Source organism: Erpetoichthys calabaricus, chromosome 5 (assembly GCF_900747795.2).
Source record: "Erpetoichthys calabaricus chromosome 5, fErpCal1.3, whole genome shotgun sequence".
NCBI lineage: Eukaryota > Metazoa > Chordata > Cladistia > Polypteriformes > Polypteridae > Erpetoichthys > Erpetoichthys calabaricus.
The window spans coordinates 8,867,673-8,890,848 of record NC_041398.2 but is presented as its reverse complement, the minus strand read 5'-3'; the positions used below and the strand labels follow the sequence as shown (position 1 = coordinate 8,890,848).

Here is a 23,176-nt window from a genome sequence, read left to right as displayed (position 1 = left end):
TGAAACATGACGTCATTTACAAAGGAATCAAAGTCAGACACATTTAGTGTTTTGGCCGAATCTTTAGGATTAGTGGTAATTGATTCTACTGGCACACTCACAGTCTATGGAGAGAAATGTTTAGACAACAACATTAGTCAGCCTGACCAGAATGAAGTTAAAAAGCTGAGGAACTCAAACATTTCAAGCAGCAGAGCTTTCACATTTGGAGGTGATAAAGTTGAGCATTCCACCAAACGAGTGAAAATTCCTTTCTATCTCAAATACCCATAACGCACATACAATTCAGTTATGCACTTCCAAAACATTAAATATGGCTTTATTAAATGTTAGAGCATTAACCAACAAGACATTTTCCATCAATGATCTTTTTATGATAGGAAAATTGATTTTATTGCACTAAGTGAAACGTAGCTTAGCTCAGATGGTGCGGCTGTTTTAATCGAATCTGTGCATCCGAATTACAGCTTTGCTCGTGCGGATCGCCAAGGTAAGAAAGGCGGCGGTTTAGCAAACATTTACTCAAGCCGGTTAAAGTGTAAAGATGTCGGCTTTGGCAAATTCAAGTCCTTTGAGTACCTTGCCATTGTTCATCATGGAGTTTCTCAGTTTCTAGTATTATCCGTGTATAGACCTCCTAAATTCAACGCGTCTTTCTTTGAGGAATTCTCAGACTTGGAGTCAATTGTAATTACGAACTATGACACACTCCTAATAGTCAATGACTTTAACTTTCATATCGATAAACAGTGTGACCAAAAAGTAAAAGAATTCATGAACCTCCTGGACTCTTTTGATTTGAGACATCACATTAGTCAGGTAATTATCAAAGGACTAAAAGTTGATGTGAAGCAGATCATTGATATTGGTCTATCAGACCATTTTCAGTTACTATTTAATATACCTGTAGAAATGATGACAGAAAATATGCAGTGATGATATTCAATGATGATAGAAAATTCAATGATGATAGAAAATATTGCTGCTGACATAGTCGCACCTGAAAAGATAGTTAAAAAATCTTCTAGCATTGTTATACCACGGAAGACCCAAAGAGTGTCTGATCTTAAGAGAACATGCTGGAGAGCGGAGCGTGAATGGAGAAAAACTAAAGTAACTATCCACTATGAGATATTGAAGGTTAAAATAACAAAATAGAATAACACAGTTCGTCTTGAGAGGTGCTGCTATTTCTCTAGAATTATAATTAACAAGGCTAGTAATCCCAGAGTCTTATTCTCTACAATTGAACGTCTGCTAAATCCAGGTCACTCAATGGAATGCCTCCAAAATACTTCCAGTGAAACTTGTGAGGCTTTTGCTGTATTTTTTAATCAAACAATTAATGATATTAGAAATAATATAGTACATCTTCCCAAAACTCCACTCCACTTAATTTGTACTCCATTTTAAACAAATTAAATTCTTTCATTAGGATAGATTTCACCTGCATCCTTGACCCAATACCAACAAGTTTTTTCAAAGAAGTATCGGGCGTGCTAATTGATCGTATTCTTGACATAGTAAACTCGTCATTAGATACGGGGTCTTCCCAGGCTGTCTTAAGACTGCTGTAGTTAAACCCCTGCTCAGAAAAAATAATCTTGAATCCTCTGCTTTTGAAAATTTTAGACCCATCTCTAACCTGCCTTTCTTAAGTAAAATTCTAGAGAAGGCCGTCATTATGCAGCTCAATGAGCACCTCAATAAACCTGCTATTCTTGATAAGTTTCAGTCGAGTTTTAAAACAAATCACAGCACAGAAACTGCACTCGTTAAAGTAGTAAATGACTTGCGGGTAAATGCAGACAGAGGCCGTCTATCTGTTCTCATCCTCTTAGATTTGAGTGTCACATTTGATACCATTGATAACAAAATTCTTAGAAATCACTTTAGTCAACAGGTGGGCCTCTCTGGCAGTGTCTTAAATTGGTTTGAGTCCTACCTGACAGGTAGAAAATTCTTTGTAAGTTGTGGTAATTATATTTCAAAGACACATGATATTCTATATGGTGTTCCAAAAGGCTCTATCCTGGTCCGCTGCTCATTTTGATTTATATGCTTCCGTTAAGTCAGATTATCTCGGGGCATAACGTGAGCTACCACAGCTATGTTGATGACACACAACTGTACTTATCAATAGCACCTGATGACCCCGACTCCTCTCTTAATTCACTAACACAATGTCTTACTTGTGTTTCTGAATGGATGAGTAGTAATTTTCTCAAACTAAATAAACAGAAAACAGAAATTTTAGTGATTGGCAATAATGGATATAATGAGGTTATTAGAAATAAACCGGATACATTAGGATTAAAAGTCAAAATGGAGGTAAGGAATTTAGGGGTAACTATTGTCTGTGACCTGAATTTTAAATCACATATTAATCAGATTACTAGGACAAGATTTTTCCACTTAAGAAATATAGCAAAAGTCAAACCCCTTATAACATTGCAAGATGCTGAGAAATTAATTCACGCTTTTGTTTTCAGTCGACTCGATTACCGTAATGCACTCCTCTCAGGACTACCCAAAAAAGACATAAATCGACTGCAATGAGTGCAAAATGCAGCTGCTGGAATCTTAACTCGGAAATGAAAATCCGAGCACATTTCTCCAGTTTTGATGTCATACACTGGTTACCTGTGTCATTCAGAATTGACTTTAAAATCCTGCTTATGGTTTACAAAGCCTTAAATGCCTCTGCTCCATCTTATATTTCGGAATGTCTTACACCTTACACTCCAAATTGTAACCTTAGATATTCAAATGAGTGTCTGCTTAGAATTCCAAGAGGTAAACATAAAAGAAGTGGTGAGGCGGCCTTCTGCTGTTATGCACCTAAAATCTGGAATAGCTGACAGATAGGAATTCGCCAGGCTAATACAGTGGAGCACTTTAAAAAAACTGCTAAAAACTCACTACTTTAACATGGATTTCTCATAACTTCATCTTAGTTTAATCCTGATGCTCTGTATATTCAATTAATTAGCATTATTATTCATGGTATGCATATTCAAAATCCGTACTCACCCCTACTGTCTCTTCTGTTCTTTTTCCAGTTTTCTGGGGTGATGACATGTGCCACCACCACATTGATGGACTAAAGACCAGAAGTCCACATGACCATCATCAACAAGTTCTTCCATGAGAACCCTGAATACCATGAGGTTTTACTGAGGTCATTTATGTTAGTTAGAATGCCTAGAGGGGGCTGGGTGGTCTCGTGACCTTGGACCCCCTGCAGATTTTATTTTTTTCTCCAGCCGTCTGAAGTTTTTTTTTTTCTGTCCTCCCTGGCCATCAGACCTTACTTTTTTTTATATGTTAATTAGTGTTCCCTGATTCTAATTTATTTTGTCTTTTTTCTCTTTCTTCATCATGTAAACCACTTTGGTATGAAAATGTGCTATATAAATAAATGTTGTTGTTGAAGATTGGAGAGACACGATGTGGCACTGAAACAGAAGTAGTGCCAGCTGAAATGCCAGTGTTGTTAAGTAAAGAGAGCAGAATTTGGGAGCAGGCATTGATTACAGTGAGCTGTCACACCCACCACATGGTGAGCCCCCCAGATTGACACCTCAGCAGCACACTGAACAGTCGGAGGTTTGTTACGGTGGCTGGAGTGCCAGTCCTGCCATCCACACCGAAGTTGGCGGACCTGCTTGCCGATTAACGTCATACCCGGGAAGGATGTTCAGTAAAACATCCTTAAAAAGGGCAGGGGCACTTTTAGGTTTGTCATGAAAGCCGTAATTACTCAATGGAGCAATATGTATATAGCTAGAAATCTACACAGAGAATCTTCTGAATCTTCCAAACACAGTCACTCTTGCCAAACCGGTTTGAAGCGCTTCCACCAACGGCCATCAAGATCCTCAGTCAGTCCTTAAGACTGTGTGTGTGTGTGTGTTAAAACATGAGAGCTTCTCACCAATGAAATACTAATATCACATTTCTGTGCCTAACTTACAAATAAATACATACAAGATATTTATCAACTTACATACAAAAGTTCACAGCACAACAACATTCAAGCCAAGTCGAGAAGACGAGAATAAAATAAATAAATAAAAAGGTGCTTCCACAGTCAGCGCTATATCTGTAATTAATCTAATTATGATATTATCTGTCGTATTTTAACATACATTAATATAAACTGAGATTATATTGGATTAACGCTTTTTCACATGTTCCACATAACTGCATTGCTTCTCACACACGCTTTACTTAAAGAAAACAAATTTCAAAAAGCTCTTCTACTTCAAAGTCATGTGGCTACACAATCTGCTCTCACTTTTAAATAACTTCTTCACATGAAATTTCATATTTTAAAATAACCAAATATTTTCCCAATCGCCCCTAATTTCCAAAGCCCTGCACTTGCAGTAAATGCCGTCTGTCGGTCTGCCCCCTTATTTGTGAACACTGTGGCCCATTCTCAGCCCCCCATGACTGACCCCCTGCTCACCACTTTAAACAATGAGGACAGACAGTTGAGCTCCAGCCCATAATAGTCGAGTCGCGGCTCTGCCTCGTTCACATTTTGTATTTTGATGGCTTCATGTGGTCAGACACAAACAGCCCGATTGGCTCGAGTCCTGTTCTTCATTTAACACGGCCATCTCTAGTAAGCTAAAGTATCAAAGTGTACAGAAATACTGAAAGTAGTTGTAAAGGATAAAAGACATTAAATAAAACAATACCGTTTCAAATATCACAAAACTGTACTCGCAATGCCATGCCAGCTGTAGATTTTACTGTATCCCTCCAGCAGCACTAGCTTGTGTAATGTTTGTATTTTTTATTTCCCATTAAACAAATCAAAGTCTCCCTGTTACAGTGAAACCGCACGAGCATCTTTCCAGATAAGAAATACCAAACAATGAAGTCATTTAAATTATATCTAATAGGTCTCAGTATGACGCAAACTGGTGCAAATGAAACCCGAACGCGCCCAGTAAAGTTACATCGTGCGACGCCACTTTAATAAAGTTTCCCGATGATGGCTATAGAGGAAAGAGGAAAAGAACACAAAGAACACGCAAAGCTCGAGAAAAAATTGAAATGAACGTCGGGGCCGTGCGGGAGCGAGCGGCTGAACAAGCGCGTGCCCGACGGACAGCACAGTTCGGAGCATGCGCGAAATCAAAAGGCAAAACGGCGCGGAAACATGCACGAGCGCGAAGAGAGCAGAAGCAATCCCAATTTAACTCGCCTCCGCCATGTCAGATGTAGCATTACATTTCACGGGAAATTAAACGGAAAATAAATTAACGTAGCAGCAGGTAAAAGTACGCGACCCCCGTCATCCACAATAAACTCGTGAAGGTGTGATTTGCTCTGCCGCTTCCTCCACATAGCGCTCAATCCCCAACACTTAAAAGCGAACCACGCGGCCTCAGGCACCTCCTCAAATTTAATAATAATAATTCATTACATTTATACGGCGCTTTTCTCAGTACTCAAAGCGCTATCCACACAGGGGGAAACTGGGAAGCGAAACCACAATCTTCAACAGTCTCCTTACTGCAAAGCAGCAGCACTACCACTGCGCCACCTGTGAGGACATCAGGTCTCGATCTTCCTCACTGCTGGCATTCCCACCCATAGGCGATCCCTACTTTCGACTTTGTCTCACCTTCCACACCTTTTCTTGATCTTGTGGTCGTGAAGAAGTCTAAGCACGAGGGTCTCAGAGGAGCAAACAGAAGAACTGCAGCACGCAATAGATACAGTAGCTACTACGTCATTCAAGGAATGCCCACGACACGCCCACAACATCTTTCACGGGACGCCCACTGAAAGGATGAACTGCCAGCTTTTTGAAAGGCAGAATCACTGAAGCGACGACCGCTGGAAGAGTAATAGCAATTGATGTTACTTGGGACAAGCAGAAGTGCCTTTTGGTCTTAGACTTAAGCTATCTAAACATTTTAAATTAGCGTAACTAATTTCTAAGTACCTTGCCAAAAAACTTACTGTTTCTATGGGAAGCCAACTTTACATTTAGAGATATCTTAAAATATATTTTATGAAACTATAGATATCTAAAAATATATCTATTTTAAGATATCTAAAATAATTTTATGATATCTCAAAAAATCCAGCGTCCCTTCTACCGGCGTTGTCATTACAACAGCATTTGCGCAAGACACTCCTCATTACACGCAGTCGATTTATTCCTCTTCTGATGGTGTACATTGTCGGTATTCTCCATTGCATTTGCCCCCCAGTGTAACGCGTGCCAGTGTAAGTGAGGGGCGGCAGACGAGCTCACGTAACGGGAGACAAAGCACCTCCTCACCCTGATGCCATGAGGGCTCTTCTCATAAATATTACCATCTTGAGCCTTTTCTCATTCTTGCCAGTTTACTATTATTATTATTATTATTATTATTATTATTATTATTATTATTATTATTGAACATGTATGAGGAAATGTGTATCTTATTTTATGTGTATGACAGGAAGGACGGTAAAGCCTTGAATGAAACTCAGTGTTGATGCTTTGGGTAACTCGACAGGTGAGGAGCAGAGAACGTTAAACGTGTCAGTGACCGCGGGGGATTGTGGGACTGAAGATGGTTTAAGAAAACAGAAACGACAAAAACTTAGTCTGTCAAGAATTCTATTTCCATCAATGATTTACTTTGTTGTGCTGTACTTCGGAAGACTAGTTATTTACCCCCCTTTGAAAAGATGAATTCACAAGAGAAGAACGTTGCTGACAAAGTCCGGTGTTTTTTGAAAATTTGGCTCCAGATGTGCTTATCCAGCTGCTCCTTCTTGTCAGTACTTGAGTGATCTTTACGTCCACCTCTGGATGAATTCGCAAAGTTTCTTTTCAACATTTTTTGTCCCATTAACGCAGAAATCCCGAGACTTTCCCTAAATTGCAGAAGACGCTGTCGATTGCACTGATTCTGTTTTAAAGACAGTTGTGATTAGTTATGCAGAGCTCACTTTTACTCACATTGCTTTTTGGAAATCAATAATACAAATCAGCTACAGATCTGGGAATCACTGAATAGTAAAATAAAAACGTTTAATGAGGAGTGTCGTGCGCATATACAAGTCGGCTTTGGTGAAGCGTTTCTTAGCCTCTCTGATATGATCGACATGGGGTGACACTGGATACGTGCTGCCTTACGCAAAATATGCTTATTAATTTGTTACAGATTCTAGGTGGACAAGACTACAAAAAAGAACGAGGTGCCCCATTTGAATCGTTCATAATGTCTGCTAAACGTATTTCTTAACTTACAGACAAGTACTACATTGCTCATTTAAAAAGTCCTTCTTTTCAAACTTTGGGCAGAGACCATTCGCAAGCCCCAATTAGAATTTAAACTCGTGTCGGCACACCTTACAGATGCAACAGGGCCAATTGCTTTTACGCTTTGCGCCAGAGCCGTTCAGCAGATGAGGGGGCTGACCAATCGGCCAATTGTATCCGGCTGCAGGTCACAGACTCGCCCTTCCACGCCCCCATATTTCCACGCCCCCGGCCTTCCGCGCCTCCTGCCTTCTACACCACGCCCCCAGCATTCGCGTCCGTCTTCTGTAACGTCGCTTTCGTTGAAAAACTAGTAACGTTGATTTACCCATTGACCTGAAAAGACGATATTAATATGACATCCTCTAATCACGATGCAAGAATCCGAGTTTCTCGTTATGGTATTAACAACAAAACAGTTTTTTATAATTTATCAGTCAGGTTTCGATATGCGGCACGATGGCGCAGTGGTAGCGCTGCTGCCTTGTGTTGTATATAATTGTTTCATGATGCTTTTGTCCATTGCTTTATGTTCGGTGTTGATTGCTATGCTCTGCGTGTTTTGAGACGTATGATGGCCGGACGGAGGCTGTGGTTTTATAAAGCTCGCTGTATGGAGTTGTTGGTTAAACAGGGTTAACAATAAACAGCATTCGTAATGTTATTCTGCGTGTGTCGCTACTTCAATCTACAAAACACTACAATTGCTGAACGAGGATGGCTGAAAATGTTCCGTTTGTTTCCCTGCCACCCCCCGAGCCTTTCTTGCCTCAGCCGGTGAAGCGCCTGTTCCGTGGGACAGATGGAAGTCTTCATTTCAAACGTACCTGCTTGCGGTGGCTTTGGACGCAGTTGGTAGTGTAGACACAGAGCCATTCTCCTGCATTGCCTCGGCTCAGAAGGACTCCGCGTCTTCCAGACTCTCTGTGACGGTGACACATACGAAGTCGCTATTGGGCTCCTTGATGGTCACTTTACACAAAAGCAGATCGTCCTTTTGAAACGGCTACAGAGCCGTCAGCGGACACAACGTGCTGGTGAGTCTCTTTAGCAGTACGTGGCTGACTTAAAGGGTTTAGCCGAGTCTTGTAAATGTGACCTTCTTCGTGATGAAATGATTAGAGACCACTGATGACAGAACTCCTCTTCCTCTGGTGCGTGAGAGGCTTCTTTTGGAGGATGATGACTTGACGCTCAGTAAAGCGCTGACTGTTGCGTGTCAAATAGAATCATCTTCTCAATGTCACATAAAATAAGTGAAACACAGATGTCTTCTGCGAATCCCTTACCTGCTGTTCAGACAGTGATGAGCCACAGGGCGCGGAGTGTAACTGTGTGTCTGACTGTCAGTCTCAAGCATCAGTACAGCAGATGACACCTCATACAGCTCAGTCTCGCCAGCGCTGTGGACATTGTGGTTCTACTAGACATGTGTCTCGTGCCGTGGACTGTCCTGCACGAGGACAAATATGTAGGTGGTGTCGAAAACCCAATCATTTCTCAAAATGGTGTAGGTCAGCACCAGAGCCTGGAAACAGTAACTGTACACAGCAAAAACAATGCTCTGCTGAGTCCTCCCTGCAGTTATTCACACAGTCTGTTCCTCTCTACCCGGGTTTCGTTCCTGTGCCGTGTACCTGGATGATGTTTGCATTCCTCTTCTGCTTGACACAGGAGCTAAAGTGTCACTTCTAAACATGGCCACCTATACAACATTCTTATCGCACTTACCACTTCAGACACCTGACCTTTCCCTCTACAGATATGGCAGTTCCAGAATTGATGTGGTGGGTGTTGTGCGCTGCACTGTAACGTATGGCACAAACACTGTGTCTGATTCTCCTTTCCATATCACAAGACAAGGTAGCAATATTTTGGGCCTGGACTTGTTCACCAGTCTAGGGTTCACACTACTGGACAATGATGGGTTAACTATTCTGAATGTGACATCACGGTGGCATCAGAAATAACCTACCCTGTTCACTGGCTGAGGACATCTTAACACATTTACACACAAGCCCCTGCTTAATACAAGTGTCACTCCTGTTATTCAGCCTCTGCGGCGTGTGCCCCTCGCCCTGCGGGATGCTGTCACAACAGAACTACAACACCTCCTGACAGATGGCATTAGAGAGCCAATCCACGCCTCCCCCTGGATATCGAATTTGGTCACAGCAGAAGAAAAGTCAGGAGGGCTGCGGTTATGTGTGGATTTAAGGGCAGTAAATCAGGCTGTCATCCCTGATCGTCACCCCTTACCAACCATCGAGGAGCTCACCACTCACTTCCATGGCTCAAAGGTTTTTATAAAGCTCGACCTTCATCAAGGTTATCTTCAAGTTCCTCTGCACGAGGACAGCAGTGATTTGACTTCATTCACCTCCCACGTTGGAATTTTTCATTATACCAGAATGCCATTTGGCCTGTGCTCCGCTCCCAGTTGTTTCCAAAAAATAATGTCCACTATCCTGGCAGGAATTCCAGGGGTGGTTGTTTACTTGGATGACATTGTAGTCCATGGGCCAGATAATGCTGTCCATGACAAACATCTGCAAGCAACCTTTGCAGCTCTTAGCCACCACAACCTTACCTTAAATGCAGATAAGTGCCTGTTTGCTGCACATGAAGTGGACTTTATTGGGTTCCGCTTGTCAACTCCAGGTTTATCACCCCTTCAGTCGAATGTGGAGGCCATTCAGCGTGTTCCAGCACCTACTTCAGCTTCACAGTTGGCCTCATTTCTGGAGATGACAGGGTACTACATGAGATTCTGACCACAATACTCTGCACTCACTCACCCCTTCGGCAGCTGTTTAAAAAAGAGCCATCCTGGAGTTGGTCAGCGGACTGTGCAGAAGCCTTTTACAAACTTGAAGAGTTGCTTACTACTTGACCAGTCTTGGCACATTTTAATGTGGACAGTCCAAATATTGTGACTTGTGATGCATCTTCTTCATCAGTAGGTGCAGTTCTTTCACAGATACAAGATGGAGTGGAGACGCCTGTGGCTTTTGCTTCCCGTGCATTGAGCCCTGCTGAACAGAACTACTCAGTAGGGGAGAGGGAGGCACTCGCATGTGTATGGGCCTGTGAAGAGTGGCATACCTACCTGTACGGGCGTCCATTTACTTTAAGAACTGACCACCAGGCCCTAACATCTTTGATGTCCTCTGCTGGTTCAGGTCACAGGCTGCTGCACATGCACCGCTGGGGTGAGCGTCTCCAGAGGTACAATTTTAAGTTACAGTTTACCCCTGGACGAGACAATGTAGTGGCTGATTTGTTGTCACCTTCTCTTTTTCATCCCCCTACCACTATGTGAATTGATCATGAGGAGGATCTGATTCACTTGCTGCACTCTCCACTCCAAGATATGGTGTCACTCCAGGAACTTACAAAAGAATCTGCATTGGATCCAGTTTTCACAGTCCTACGACAGTATGTTGCTAATGGCTGGCCATTGGAAGTGCCCCCCTAACCTCCAGTCTTACATCAGATTTAAAGATGAGCGTTCGTGTTGGAATGAGACTTGTCCTGCATGTGGACATCGCACGGTTGTGCCCAGCAGCCTCAGGGGTCGGGTCCTGGCCATGGCTCATCAGGGCCACCTCAGAATTGTGAAACTAAAGCAACGCTGCAAGGACCTAGTCTGGTGGCCTGGCATTGACCGTGACTTAGAGGAGCTGATGTGCAACTGTGCACCATGTTTAACAAGTGGTAAGACTGGCACCCCACCAATGCCTCCTCTCCAACCCTTGGCCTGACCTGATCAGCCTTGGCAACACATTCAAGTAGACATCTGTGTCAAATTAAAAGGTGTGCCACATCACCAGCGCTTCTTGGCAGTAGCAGACGACCTCCACACAAAGTGGCCAGAGGTCACTCCCATGGCTCAGTCACAGCGGAGTCCCTCATTGGTTTCCTGGACACACTGTTTGCTCGCTGGGGTTTACCAAAATGCATTACAACGGATAATGGTCCGCAGTTCACATCTGCTGTGTTCACTGATGTTGTCCAAAACCGGGGTGTACGCCATATTAAAACATCCTTTTATCACCCCCAGGCTAATGGAGGGGTTGAACGCTTTAATCAAAGCCTCAGGGCTCACCTGTCACAGGGTTTCTCTGTTAGTGAAGCACTGTCACCGACCCTGCTGCATTATAGAGCTGCTCAGCATGTTACGACTGGGGTGTCCCCAGCCAAACTTATGCTAGGCCGTGAGCTGGAAATACCCTTACGTAGACTTCGTCCCTCTACAACTTTGTCACCCACCAAGTCAGCTGAGTCAGATGTGCAAAAACGACAAGCAAAGTCCCAGCATGATTTCAACAGGAAGAGGAGAATACAGATTCCCAATTTCAAGGTGATGGACTGGGTTAGGGTCTGCCGCCCATGTCGCCCTAGCAAGCTTCACTCCTTCTGGTCATCACCCCTTCAGATTAAGAGCCAGCTTGGGCCTGCAACCTTTCAGTTACTGGATGGGTCTCGGTGGCATGTTAGCAGGCTGTGCAAGGTGCCAGCCACTTCAGGATCTGATAACTTCATCAAGGGCAATCCTACCTCAGATGACACAATTTGGATGTCCCAGGCCCCCCTTCTTCTTCCCCTGAATACGGATCCTCAACTCACTGCTAGCAGTGAAACCCCAATATCTCGAGCAGCAAGACTGCGTTCAAGGCCTGCCCGCTTCCAAGACTTTCTAACCTCTTTTCACACCTAATTCAATTGGTGGGAGAGGGGGGGGAAATGTTGTATATGATTGTTTAATGGTGCTTTTGTCCATTGCTTTATGTTTGGGTGTTGAGTGTTATGGTCTGCGTCTTTTGAGATGTATGACGGCCGGAGGGAGGGGTGTGATCTAGAGGGACGCTGTATGGAGAGTTGGTTAAACAGGGTTAACGATAAACAGCATTGGAAACGTTATTCTGAGTGTGTCGCTACTTCAATCTAAAAAACACTACACCTTTAACAACTGATTAAATAAGCTAACTAATATGTTCTGCTGTTACTTTATTTATTATCATTAGGACATACAAAGAGACATTGGCATATAAACCTAAATGCTAATCTAACATATATCTGTGTGTCTCATATAAAAGCCGTGCTGTTCATTCTGGGCGCTCGGCTGCTCACCCGTCTGTCAGGGATAAGCTGCTGCTAACTTCACGGACATCGATGTGCAGTGAAAGGTCCGTAACCTTCAATAATCAGCTCTTAACCCCTATATACAGTAGCTCAGACTAGGTAGTTATCACAATGCGTTTTATTTTAACGTTATTGCCCAAAGTATTAATGAGCCCTAATAAATGTAAATGCCATTAAGTTCTTATATGTTTGATGTGCCAGCCTAAAAGCCTGCCCAGTACTCACACAGCCAAAGGCCCTGCCTGCAGTTTGTTTGTCTTCTGTCAGTGAGCGGCTCAGCACCGGCGTTCACAAAACAAGATCTGCCTGTGAAAAGGCTGGCAGCCCAGGGCCCTTCTGCTGAAATAAATGGTGTCCTTTTAAAGTTACCTCAGGCATACACTTTTCATAGCTAATGGCACTAAAATTAATAATAAAGCATATTGATTCCTAATCAAAATTCTCAACATTATCCACCTTAATTAAAGGAAAAGTGTTTTTGTGTCTGTGTATCTGCGTGTCCATTCGGTTTGTATGTCTCTCTCATTCCAACAGATGGCACAACACAAACATTTGTAGTAATAAAATTAATTGCATTTGTCCCTCCAGCAAATGGCACATCACAAATACTAACACTGCTTTTACAAATCCAATACCAAAGTGTGTGTAACAGAGACATCATGTTAAATTTGTCATTCCAACAGATGGCACATCTCAAACATTAACATCGTTTTTACAAATCCCATACTAAATTGTATATAACAGAGACATACACATTGTATTTGTCATTCCAACATTCCATTCATTCTATTTCTACAAATGTTTGTAATATGCCATCTGTTGGAATGGTAAATATAATGCATTTTATTAATACACTAGCAAAATACCCGCGCTTCGCAGCGGCGAAGTACTGCCTTAAAATTTTTATTAAGAAGAAAAGTAAACCTTTTTCAACTGAGGGAAAATATACCAATAATTATTTCTTAAGGATCTCTTTGTTTACCACGTTGTCAGTTCGCCCCTCCGGTTGTAATATGACCAAGCTGTGCGCTGAGCTTACTTTTGAGCATGCAACATACAGTTGGCCATGTGAAAAGCAATCTTGCCTTAAATCTTACAGCTTGGATTGCTGCTGTCATAATCGGTTTGAGTTTCATGGTTTGTTTCAATTACGTGAGTATTTGCAGGACTTGTTGTGTTGAAGTGACATTCAGCATTTGTCGAGCGTTGTAAGCATACAACCGGTTTCATCGATAACTTCGCATCCAGCTTTTGAGAGTTGAAACATTCATAAACATCAAAGTGTCCACTACTCAAATCGTCACCTGTGAATCTAAGATGTTTAAGAGGCATTGGCAGTTCTCCAAAGGTGTAAAATATTTGGCCATTTCGGTACACTTGAAAGCGACAACCGAACAATTCAGCGGCAGCCATCAACTCACATGCAGAACCATAGGTGAAGGGCTTAAGCATTTCACTCTTATTGTGCTCCTGTGTAGTATAATTCTCTCCTGTACCGTCATCAGTCCACACCTTGAACCTGTCCCAGTCATTCAATACATAAGACACAATGTTCCTCTGGATATCAAGAGTGAGCCTGATATGGCTGTGCAATATGTAACACAGAGAATGGAAAAGGCAGGCGCCATCTCCGGGCATGAAACCACTCGGTAAGTGACAGTTCTTTGATCGATGGTGATCACCTTGATAGACATGTTAATGGGGGTACGGTTGAAACGATAAAGGAAATGGGTACCTGAACAATGTAAAGTAAGTCTAAAATACCTACACAATAATTATAATCGTAATAAACAAACAATAAAACAGCGGAGAAGCCGTGGATTAAATGAAAAGGCTGCAGTTATCAGCAGGGAGACGTGAATACTGTGGCAAAGCAAGGAAGGGAATGAAGAGACCGGAGCGACGGACGGCCTTATATAGGCAGGCAGCAAACTACGTGGGAGGTGTGGGGATGGGGGACCCAATGCCGCCTCACACGGCGACCGAGCTGCAGGCTATGGACGTATATATGTACGTAAGTAGGATTCAGTTAGCGTTGGGAACCCGCCTACCAAATTTCTTGAAGATAGGCCCACTAAGTAACAAAGACCGTTGGAAAGTTCAATATGGCGGCCAACAGTGGTGTTATACCACCGAAATAAGTACATACATCGGTTTCGGTTAGTGCTGGGAAGCCGCCTACCAAATTTCGTGAAGATGGGGCCATAAATAAGAAAGTTTAACATGGCGGACGTTGTCGACCGTTATGACCGTTACGTGTAGAATTTTGAAATAAAACCTGCTTAACTTTTGTAAGTAAGCTGTAAGGAATGAGTCTGCGAAATTTCAGCCTTCTATCTACACGGGAAGTTGGAGAATTAGTGATGAGTGAGTCAGTGAGGGCTTTGGCTTTTATTAGTATAGATGTATATGTGTATGTATACTGTATATGTGTGTCTGTGTGTCTGTGTTTGTGTGTGTATATATATATATATATGTATATATATGTATGTATATATATATATATGTATATATATGTATGTATATATATATATATGTATATATATGTATGTGTATATATATATATATATATATATATATATATATATATATATATATATATATATATATATATATATATACGGTTTTGGTAGCCAAGCGCTTTTTCTCCAACCTAGAAGACGTCTCTTGAGATCCATTTAATCGCTTCGTTGATTGCATGTCTTCCCAGGTAGTTTCAATCCCCATTTCCTGCACCGAGTCATCTCCCCTTTTATGAGTGACTGTGTTAGTCGCCGTACTTCGTACAGGTCTTTTAACGCACTAAATACTTGTTACTGGTGTCGCCCATCGGCTACTTTCGACAGGGAATGGAAGCAATTGTCGAGTAACAAAAATTATTTGTAAGTGATTTCGCATTGAAGAAATAGTAAAAACTTGATCACTTGGGTCAATACCTAAAGAAATACACACGGCAAATTCAATTGCGAATACACCAGAATCTTTATGATTTAATTGTTGCTGTGCTTCTTCATAAACTATGGGAGGTTTGTAAGGAAACAAAGCACGAAGGAAAGAAGCTGCTCTTCGGTGAGGTTGAATTTTTTATCGCCGTTTAAACTGTCATAGACATGAATTACAGCACCATCATAATAGGTACACACCCAGTGAGTCACTCGTTCAGTCGCTGTAGAAGGTAATATTTGAATATGTTTTGCATTTTGTGGAATGGGCATTATAGGTATGTCAGGAGTTCACATTAGCAAAACCTTTTGAAGTTGGAAAATTGTAATTTCGTTGAATTTGCTCATGTGATCTGTTGATAAATAATCATTATTTACCAACTCATTCATTGCAAAATCTGACAGTGGTAAGATCACTCCTTCCAAAACACAAACACTAAGTAGACACTAACACTAAAAAACGGCAACACCTCCGGGAAGAGCACTAAATGAGATAAAGTAAAAGTCTACTAAACTTCTTTATTATAACTGCTTTATTATAGCAGGTGAGGGGACGCTGGCGCACGCTTGTTGTTGCCGCTCCTCCCTGTTAACAACACTTTTCGCAAAATTCGCCTTAATTCTGCACTTTCTTACGCTTGTTTTATTTCGTTTATTGTACGTATAGTTCGTAGATACAGCTGACTCGAATTGCATGGATTTGGCTTAATATTTACAGATTTTATGGACTCTGCTTTACTGGGAACAGCTGAGTCTGTGGATCACGGGACGAGACCTACAAACATTTCTTTGTACCTGGCGATCTAGCACCTCGGGATGATCTGTCTCCGTGATTATATTCGCTATGCTGATCTGCTCCCGTTTCATCTTATAGTACCCTACGACCGGGAACTGATCTGATGTTCATAGTAACCTGGTTTATGGCTTATGGCTCCGAGGCGATCACGCCTGAAATTACCAAGCGTTACTGTTTATAGCTGTGTATGGGAACATCCAAATCCTGCTTCCTCCTCCTGCTGTGCTTTCTGCTGCTTGCTATCGCCGCTCACCTACGCTACCACACCCGCCTGTCCTACTGGCTGCGTTGTGCTGTGCTGCTTCTACACTGCTATCAGCTAAGTATCACTCACTATTTTAGTGCTTTGAGTACTGAGAAAAGCGCTATATAAATGTAATGAATTATTATTATTTATTATTAAACACTAAAGTACAAAAATGAAGTAGAAAGTAACAGTAAACCGTAACACCGCCGGGAACACCGGCACACCGCGTCTACTAAACACTGAGAAACACTAAAGGAAAAAATACTATTCAGTAAGTACCGCATCTACTAAACAGTAAAGGAGAAAGGACGGCAAGACTGCATCAGCTGCGGAGCTCAGCTCAGAGCGAAATGAAGTGAATGAAATGAGGTGAGTGGGAGGGGAGATGATCACGTGACTCCAACACCTGCCTTAACTTTCCGTCCCTCCACAAACACACAAACACAGTCACACGGATCCCAACTCTCCTTTATATATATAGATTTGAGGGGATTAACATCAGTCAGTCGAGTCTCCTCACCAACAACATTCACACTACTCTGATAAGCAGGAGATAAGAACTTATTATGGGATGGACAATTTGACTAATAAAGAGGACTAACATGGACTCTGATGTGGACTTCAGTATGTAATATGTGACGATGCCGGCCCCTCCAGACTCCCTCTTCCCACATAGAAGTCTGTTGAATCAACACAGTCGATAGTTATGACCGAGATGAGCAGACAAATCTCATTGAAGTCAGGGGATGGTGGAAAGTGCTCGAGTGCTTTTATTGAAAAACAGTCAAAAGTAAAATCAAAAGTGTCTACATGTGCAGTGTTCTCAGAAAAAGTACACAAATCCTTAAAACCAGTGAAGAGGTGGAATAAAATCCATAAGAAATAAATCTGTAAAAATAGAGGTTACAAATGCAGGGTCTCTCGTCACGTGATCTCAGCCCACCTCCTTCTGTCTCCCAGGCTCACCCATCACTTATGTTGCCAGCAGAGACTCTGCAGCACAAACTCCTTTCTGCCGACCCCCATCTTGGCTGCCTCCACACTGCGCAGCCAGAATGTCCGAGGTCGGCACTCCTCCTTCATTCGTGCTCACACAGTCGCCCCTCAGATCCATTGGGAGGTCTTCTGTCCTGCTCGCCCCACTCTACCCTATTACTCAGTGGGGCAAACCACAGTCCCTAGAGCGCCTCAGCCTGCATCCCCTCACAGAGCCCCATCTCGTGCTGCCTTCTCCATGCAGGTGTCCTGATCATCTGCACTTCACGTCTTTTAACCTTCGTCTTCTGATCCGTTCTTTCATATCTATCTCCCCCACTCCCCTTGTGCCGGCCCATACATATACGACTCCTTGAGAAGCCGATGAAGCAATTGAGAACGATCGCACTTGCAGTCACCCCAATTACTTCATTAACTCCCTTGGTTGTGCAGTCGCACCCACGGAGACTGACATGGCTTTCTGCTTTTAAAAATTGGCCAAGTTTATTATGAAACCTCGGGCCATTTGTACCACATAATAAATAAATAAGAAATACTGCTGTGAATTACACTTTAACAGACCCCCTGTGACAGGTCATCTCTTCTCTCACTTTGTGGTCTTCACTCTCTGAGCTCCTGTCTCACATTAACTGTTCACCCTCAGTGTCTCCTCAAATGTTCTCTCAGCTTTCTCTTTAAATCTCCTCCTCCTCACTGAGCACAAACAAACTTTCACTTTCGTTTTTTCACAAGTCACTTCCTTGTTCCTCTGACTGATTCTCTCTGCCTGCCTCTCCTCAGACTGACGATGGCTGAAGCCCAGCTGTTTGTGTCACAGGACGAGTTCACCTGCTCGGTGTGTCTGGACACCCTGACTGACCCCGTCACCATCCTCTGTGGTCACAGTTTCTGTCTGAAGTGCCTCACGGACTGCTGGGATCAGAGCCAAGTGTTCAGCTGTCCTCAGTGCAGACACACCTTCACCACAAGGCCTGAGCTGAACAGAAACACTCTGCTGAATGAAGTCATCAAGAAATTAAAGAAGACGACTCTCAGTTCTCCTCCTCCATCTAAGAATTATGCTGGCCCTGGAGACTTGGAGTGTGACTTCTGTACTGGGAAGAAGTTCAGAGCGGTGAAGTCCTGTCTCACCTGCATGGCCTCCTACTGTCAGACTCACCTGCAGCCTCACTATGAAGGAGCAGCCTGGAAGGGACACAAGCTGGTTGATCCTGATAGAAATCTGAAGGAGAAACTCTGTGAGAAACATCAGAAAAGTTTGGAGATGTTTTGTAAAACTGATGAAACGTGTATCTGCTTGATGTGTGCGGTGACTGGACATAAAACTCATGAAATGGTCGAGCTGGAGACGGAAAGAGAAGTAAAAGAGGTGAGTTTAATATAAATAAACTAAATACTGTAACAGGAGTTAAGGGATTTGTAATGTAGTGTGACAAAGAAATCCATTCATCCATTTTAAGACCATCATTGTTGCCTACAGAGTAGTCAGTGGGTCATCACCTGAGTATATGGAGACCCTACTGAAGTCCTCCGCTCCTTCTCTCCCACTCAGTCTGCCAGTTAACAGCATCTGGCGATGTCACCCCTGCGTGTTATCAGGTCTCAATCCCGACTCTTTTCCTGTGTAGTCCCCATTTGGTGTGTCGAGCTGCCCACCTTCACCTGTACTGCTGACTCCCTCAAAGTATTCAAGAAGTAAATGAAGGCCCATCTGTGCTGTGAATATGTCAAATTGATAGAATAAATGTTTTCCATTAACTTGTTGTTTCAGTTTAATTGATTTATTGATTATAAGCTATGATTACGCAGCCCAACAAAATATTTTGTTTTCTTGGTGTCTTGGTTTTTAGGTCTGTTCCTGGGGTTATTTGGGGGTACTGATTCAGAAAATTGCATTGGATGGACGCTCTAGTTTCTTAGATATGATTGAACTTACAAAATTGTAGTCTGCTCTTTAAAAGATCTCATAATGGGAAATTTTAATTCTAGCGAGTTTTTAAACTTGTTCTTCTGTTATCTGGTTTGTGTTTTTTGTGTACAAGTTAGCAGATATAGTGAGTGTTTACATATTACATATGTCATTTTATTTCCAACTGTAGTTTTACATCCAAAAGATTGGCCTCCAAGGGAATATGTGGTGGTTGGAGGACAAAATGTAATCAATAAACCTTTGGAAGCACGAGACAGAATCATATACAGCTAGGCCTGATGACACAATTTGTAAAGGCTTTGGATAAAGACAGTTGGTGCATTAAATACACACAGTAGCACATAAGATAAGTTACCTGGACTTACCACAGAATAACTGAAGGCACGACTGTTTGATGGTCCACAGATCAGACATCTTCTAATGGACCCACATTTCATAGCGTCAATGAATGACATCGAATCACAGGCCTGGTCTTCATTTGTTCTTGTTGTGATAAACGTTCTTGACAACGAGAAGGCAGACAACTACACACACTTAGTCGAGGACGTGCTCTTTCACTTCAACAGGCTTGGCTGTCACAGGAGTGTTAAAGTCCATCATCTGCACAGTCACTTAGATGGCTTTCCAGAGAACCGTGGTGACTTAAGTGAAGAGCAAAGTGAGAGATCTCACCAAGACATAAAAACAATGGAAGTCAGATACCAAGGAAGATGGGATGCACACATGATGGCCGACTATTGTTGGAATCTTCTGTGGGATTGTCCTGGCATGTCCCACTCTAGGAAGTCTTTCAAAAGGAGCTCCTTGTGTTTCGAATGACTGGATAGTTTGTATCATAAATTTGTGCTTTTAGTATGAAATAGGTAGATTTTCTTTACACTTTTCTTTTAATATTTAATAGGTTTCCTTAATGCCTAAAATATATTGATTTAAACGCTACATTAAAATATCCTGATTTTTTATGGGCGAGCCGAGTGAAGAGTGTTATAAGGCATATGTTCTGTACTCCAAACACTAGAGCTGATAGTGGAATACTGGGGCCATTTTAGGAATCAGCAGGTCAAATATACAAAGAAACAGGTCTGACATTTGAAGCACCAGAATGTGTGTTGGCCAGTGATATTTGTTAGTTGTCACATCTTCTCACTTGTGGCAATCAACTTGTATTACCTGTCCTGCTACACGTGCTAAACAAACAGGCCCAGGCCAAATGTTACTCGATTATGTTTACCGCCTTTGTAAGTCGCTTTGGATAAAATCTTCTGCCAAGTAAATGAATGTAAAAATGTAAATGTCATATTAAAAGATAGCAGGGGGCTGTGGAGCCTATCCTTGTGACACTGTGAGTAAGGCATGAAACAGTCCAGGATGAGACACCCAAAGTTATTAATGGACAGTCGAGTGAGCCGAGTGCTCTCATTAAACTGAGTTGACGTTCTTTGTGCTCTGATCAGTTTCTCTTTGAGCATCTCAGGCAGTGAAGTTCAAACTACAACCTGCAGACCACAACTGTCCACTGGCACGGATGCGAGCGTCATGTGGGCTACTCGTAGAAATGTCTGACATTCTGACCCTCATGAGGTGTTTGTAGCAAGATGATGTTACTGTTCGCTGATGTAAGCATAGTAAGTGACCATGCGATGTCATCATAAACGTAATTCAACACAAGGCTTGACACATCAATAGAGACACGTGGTACGTGTACTTAGCGGGTTGTTTGTGTTTGTCTTGTTTGTCCATTATTAAAGAATTTGAAGTTAAATTTGAGTTGATCTCAAGGCCTATTAACAGACACGTCATAGTCACATGTCAATCTATGTTGTTCTTCAGACTTAAGTGTAAGATAATTAACAATAAATTCAGCTCAAAAATTTGAATATACTATTCATGTGTAGATTTTCCTATTTTAATGAAATAACTAATCATGTACTTCATTAGTGATTGGACATCATTTTATTTATTGTAATAATAAGGACATTATGAATGTCAAACCCCTGAGGGATAATCCCACCTAATGTATGATTATGACAAAGACTCTGAACTTTCACAAAACTCTAACAAGTCCAACAGGAGTGTAAAGAAGTTGCTATACAGTAATCCCTCACTTATAGCGGGAGATATAGCGGGAGCCGACCGCGATAACTGAATTTCCGCGAAGTAGGGACACTATATTTATTTAATTATTTAACGTGTATTTGGACGTTTTTAAACCCTCCCTGTATTGTTTACAACCCACCATTTACTCTATTAAAAACAGGGACAACTGCTAAGCAATATGAAATCGGTAGATAAGTTTACACTTACTGTATAGAGAAGTACACGTAGCAGCTTGTAGGCGGTCATGACGTCGTCGACCTTGTTGCAAAGATTCCTAAAGCAGATTCCATCCAGACTACTGCCTTATCACGCCCACTTGCAACTCGTTTTGCACCCTGGTTAAAGGACACTGCGGCCGTAGATCTTATATGCTTTTCCTCCTTTTTAAATAAAAAGAATCGATGTCCTGCAGGGGTGTAGCTGTTCCCTTCATTCAACATATCCAAAACTTTTACCTTTTCTGCAATCATTTGCATCTTCTTTTGGTGCTTGGACACGGCCCCTGAAGCATTAGCACGTTAATGATGAATGAGTGAGATGAGACTTCCTGGTTAATGCAACACTCCGTCGCTGAGCCAATCAGCAGAACACACGAACTTAACTGCGTGCTCTGATTGGGTAGCTTCTCAGCCATCCGCCAATAGCATCTCTTGTATGAAATCAACTGGGCAAACCAACTGAGGAAGCAAGTAAAAAGACCCATTGTCCGCAGAAACCTGCGAAGCAGCGAAAAATCCGCGTTATGTATTTAGACATGCTTACATATAAAATCCACGAAGTCGTGAATCCACGAAAAGTGAACTGCGAAGTAGCGAGGGATTACTGTAAGTGTAAGTCTGACCATCTTAGTCAGTTTTAAAATCCCCCTTCACTACTACACAACCCCAATGTACAGTAAGTCCAGACAAAAACACTTAACTTCAGTCCACCATTTGGTGCTTCTTCAAATAAAGGAATACTGTAGTGTCACATTGGCTCTGCCAGGTCTCAGTAAGTGACAAAAATGAGTCTGAGTCCTCACTGTAATATTAAAGAGCTCAGTTCACAGGTGAAGACACGTTTAGAAACAAAGATCTCAAACAACAATGAAGAGAGAGAAAAAATAATCTGTTAGAAGAAAGAAAAGCAAACTGAATGTTCTTCCATGTGTGACAGAGGAAGCTCTCCGTGGATACAAAAATCTGGACAAAGCATCACCTCCACATGATTGATCATATACTAATTCAGGAGTTCACCTGCTCGGAGTCTGAGAACTTCTGACTGTAATTTGGTAGTTAAGATAAAGTCAGTGGATGAATTCTGGTAATTGACATCACCATAACTGTATGAAGGAGAAAGCTTTAGCTGTTGTGAGGGTCTCATCATAAATTAGTAGTAAGAAAACTGAAGTGGGTTTGTATCAGTTCAGAGCAGCGTTATATACACACACACACACACACAAACTTTTTTATTTTAATCTTTTTTGTCATTCCTGTTTGTTAAATCAAATCTAAGTTGTGTCATGAAATGTAAAACAAATCTTTTGTGAAAATATCAGGAGTCAGAAAGAAGAAATCACAAAGTGAACGTGAATTCTGATCTGACCAAGTGTGTCTTCTTGTGTGTCCAAACAGAAACAGCTGGGAGCGACACTGAGTGACGTCAAGAAGGGTCTTGAGGAGAGAGAGAAGACACTGAAGGAGATGAGGAGGGCGATTGAGAAGATGAAGGTGAGTGGAATAGGAAGACAACACTTCATATC

General features: G+C 42.1%; 2 protein-coding genes across 4 annotated transcripts in view; one reads left to right on the top strand and one right to left on the bottom strand.

The window, feature by feature from the left end:
• LOC127527843 (gastrula zinc finger protein XlCGF7.1-like) overlaps nt 1–23,176 on the bottom strand; it is an 80,885-nt gene that overhangs the window by 24,790 nt on the left and 32,919 nt on the right. The window lies entirely within an intron of this gene.
• LOC114641543 (E3 ubiquitin/ISG15 ligase TRIM25-like) overlaps nt 18,121–23,176 on the top strand; it is a 329,583-nt gene continuing 324,527 nt past the window's right edge. For 2 of the 3 annotated variants that reach the window (XM_051927914.1, XM_028790581.2), the window contains exons 1-2: nt 18,121–18,777; nt 23,049–23,144. In XM_051927914.1, coding sequence (XP_051783874.1) covers nt 18,196–18,777; nt 23,049–23,144 — 678 coding nt within the window. In that variant the 5' untranslated portion in view covers nt 18,121–18,195. The remainder of the gene's footprint in view (nt 18,778–23,048; nt 23,145–23,176) is intronic. The other variant, XM_051927915.1, reaches the window with a different exon arrangement.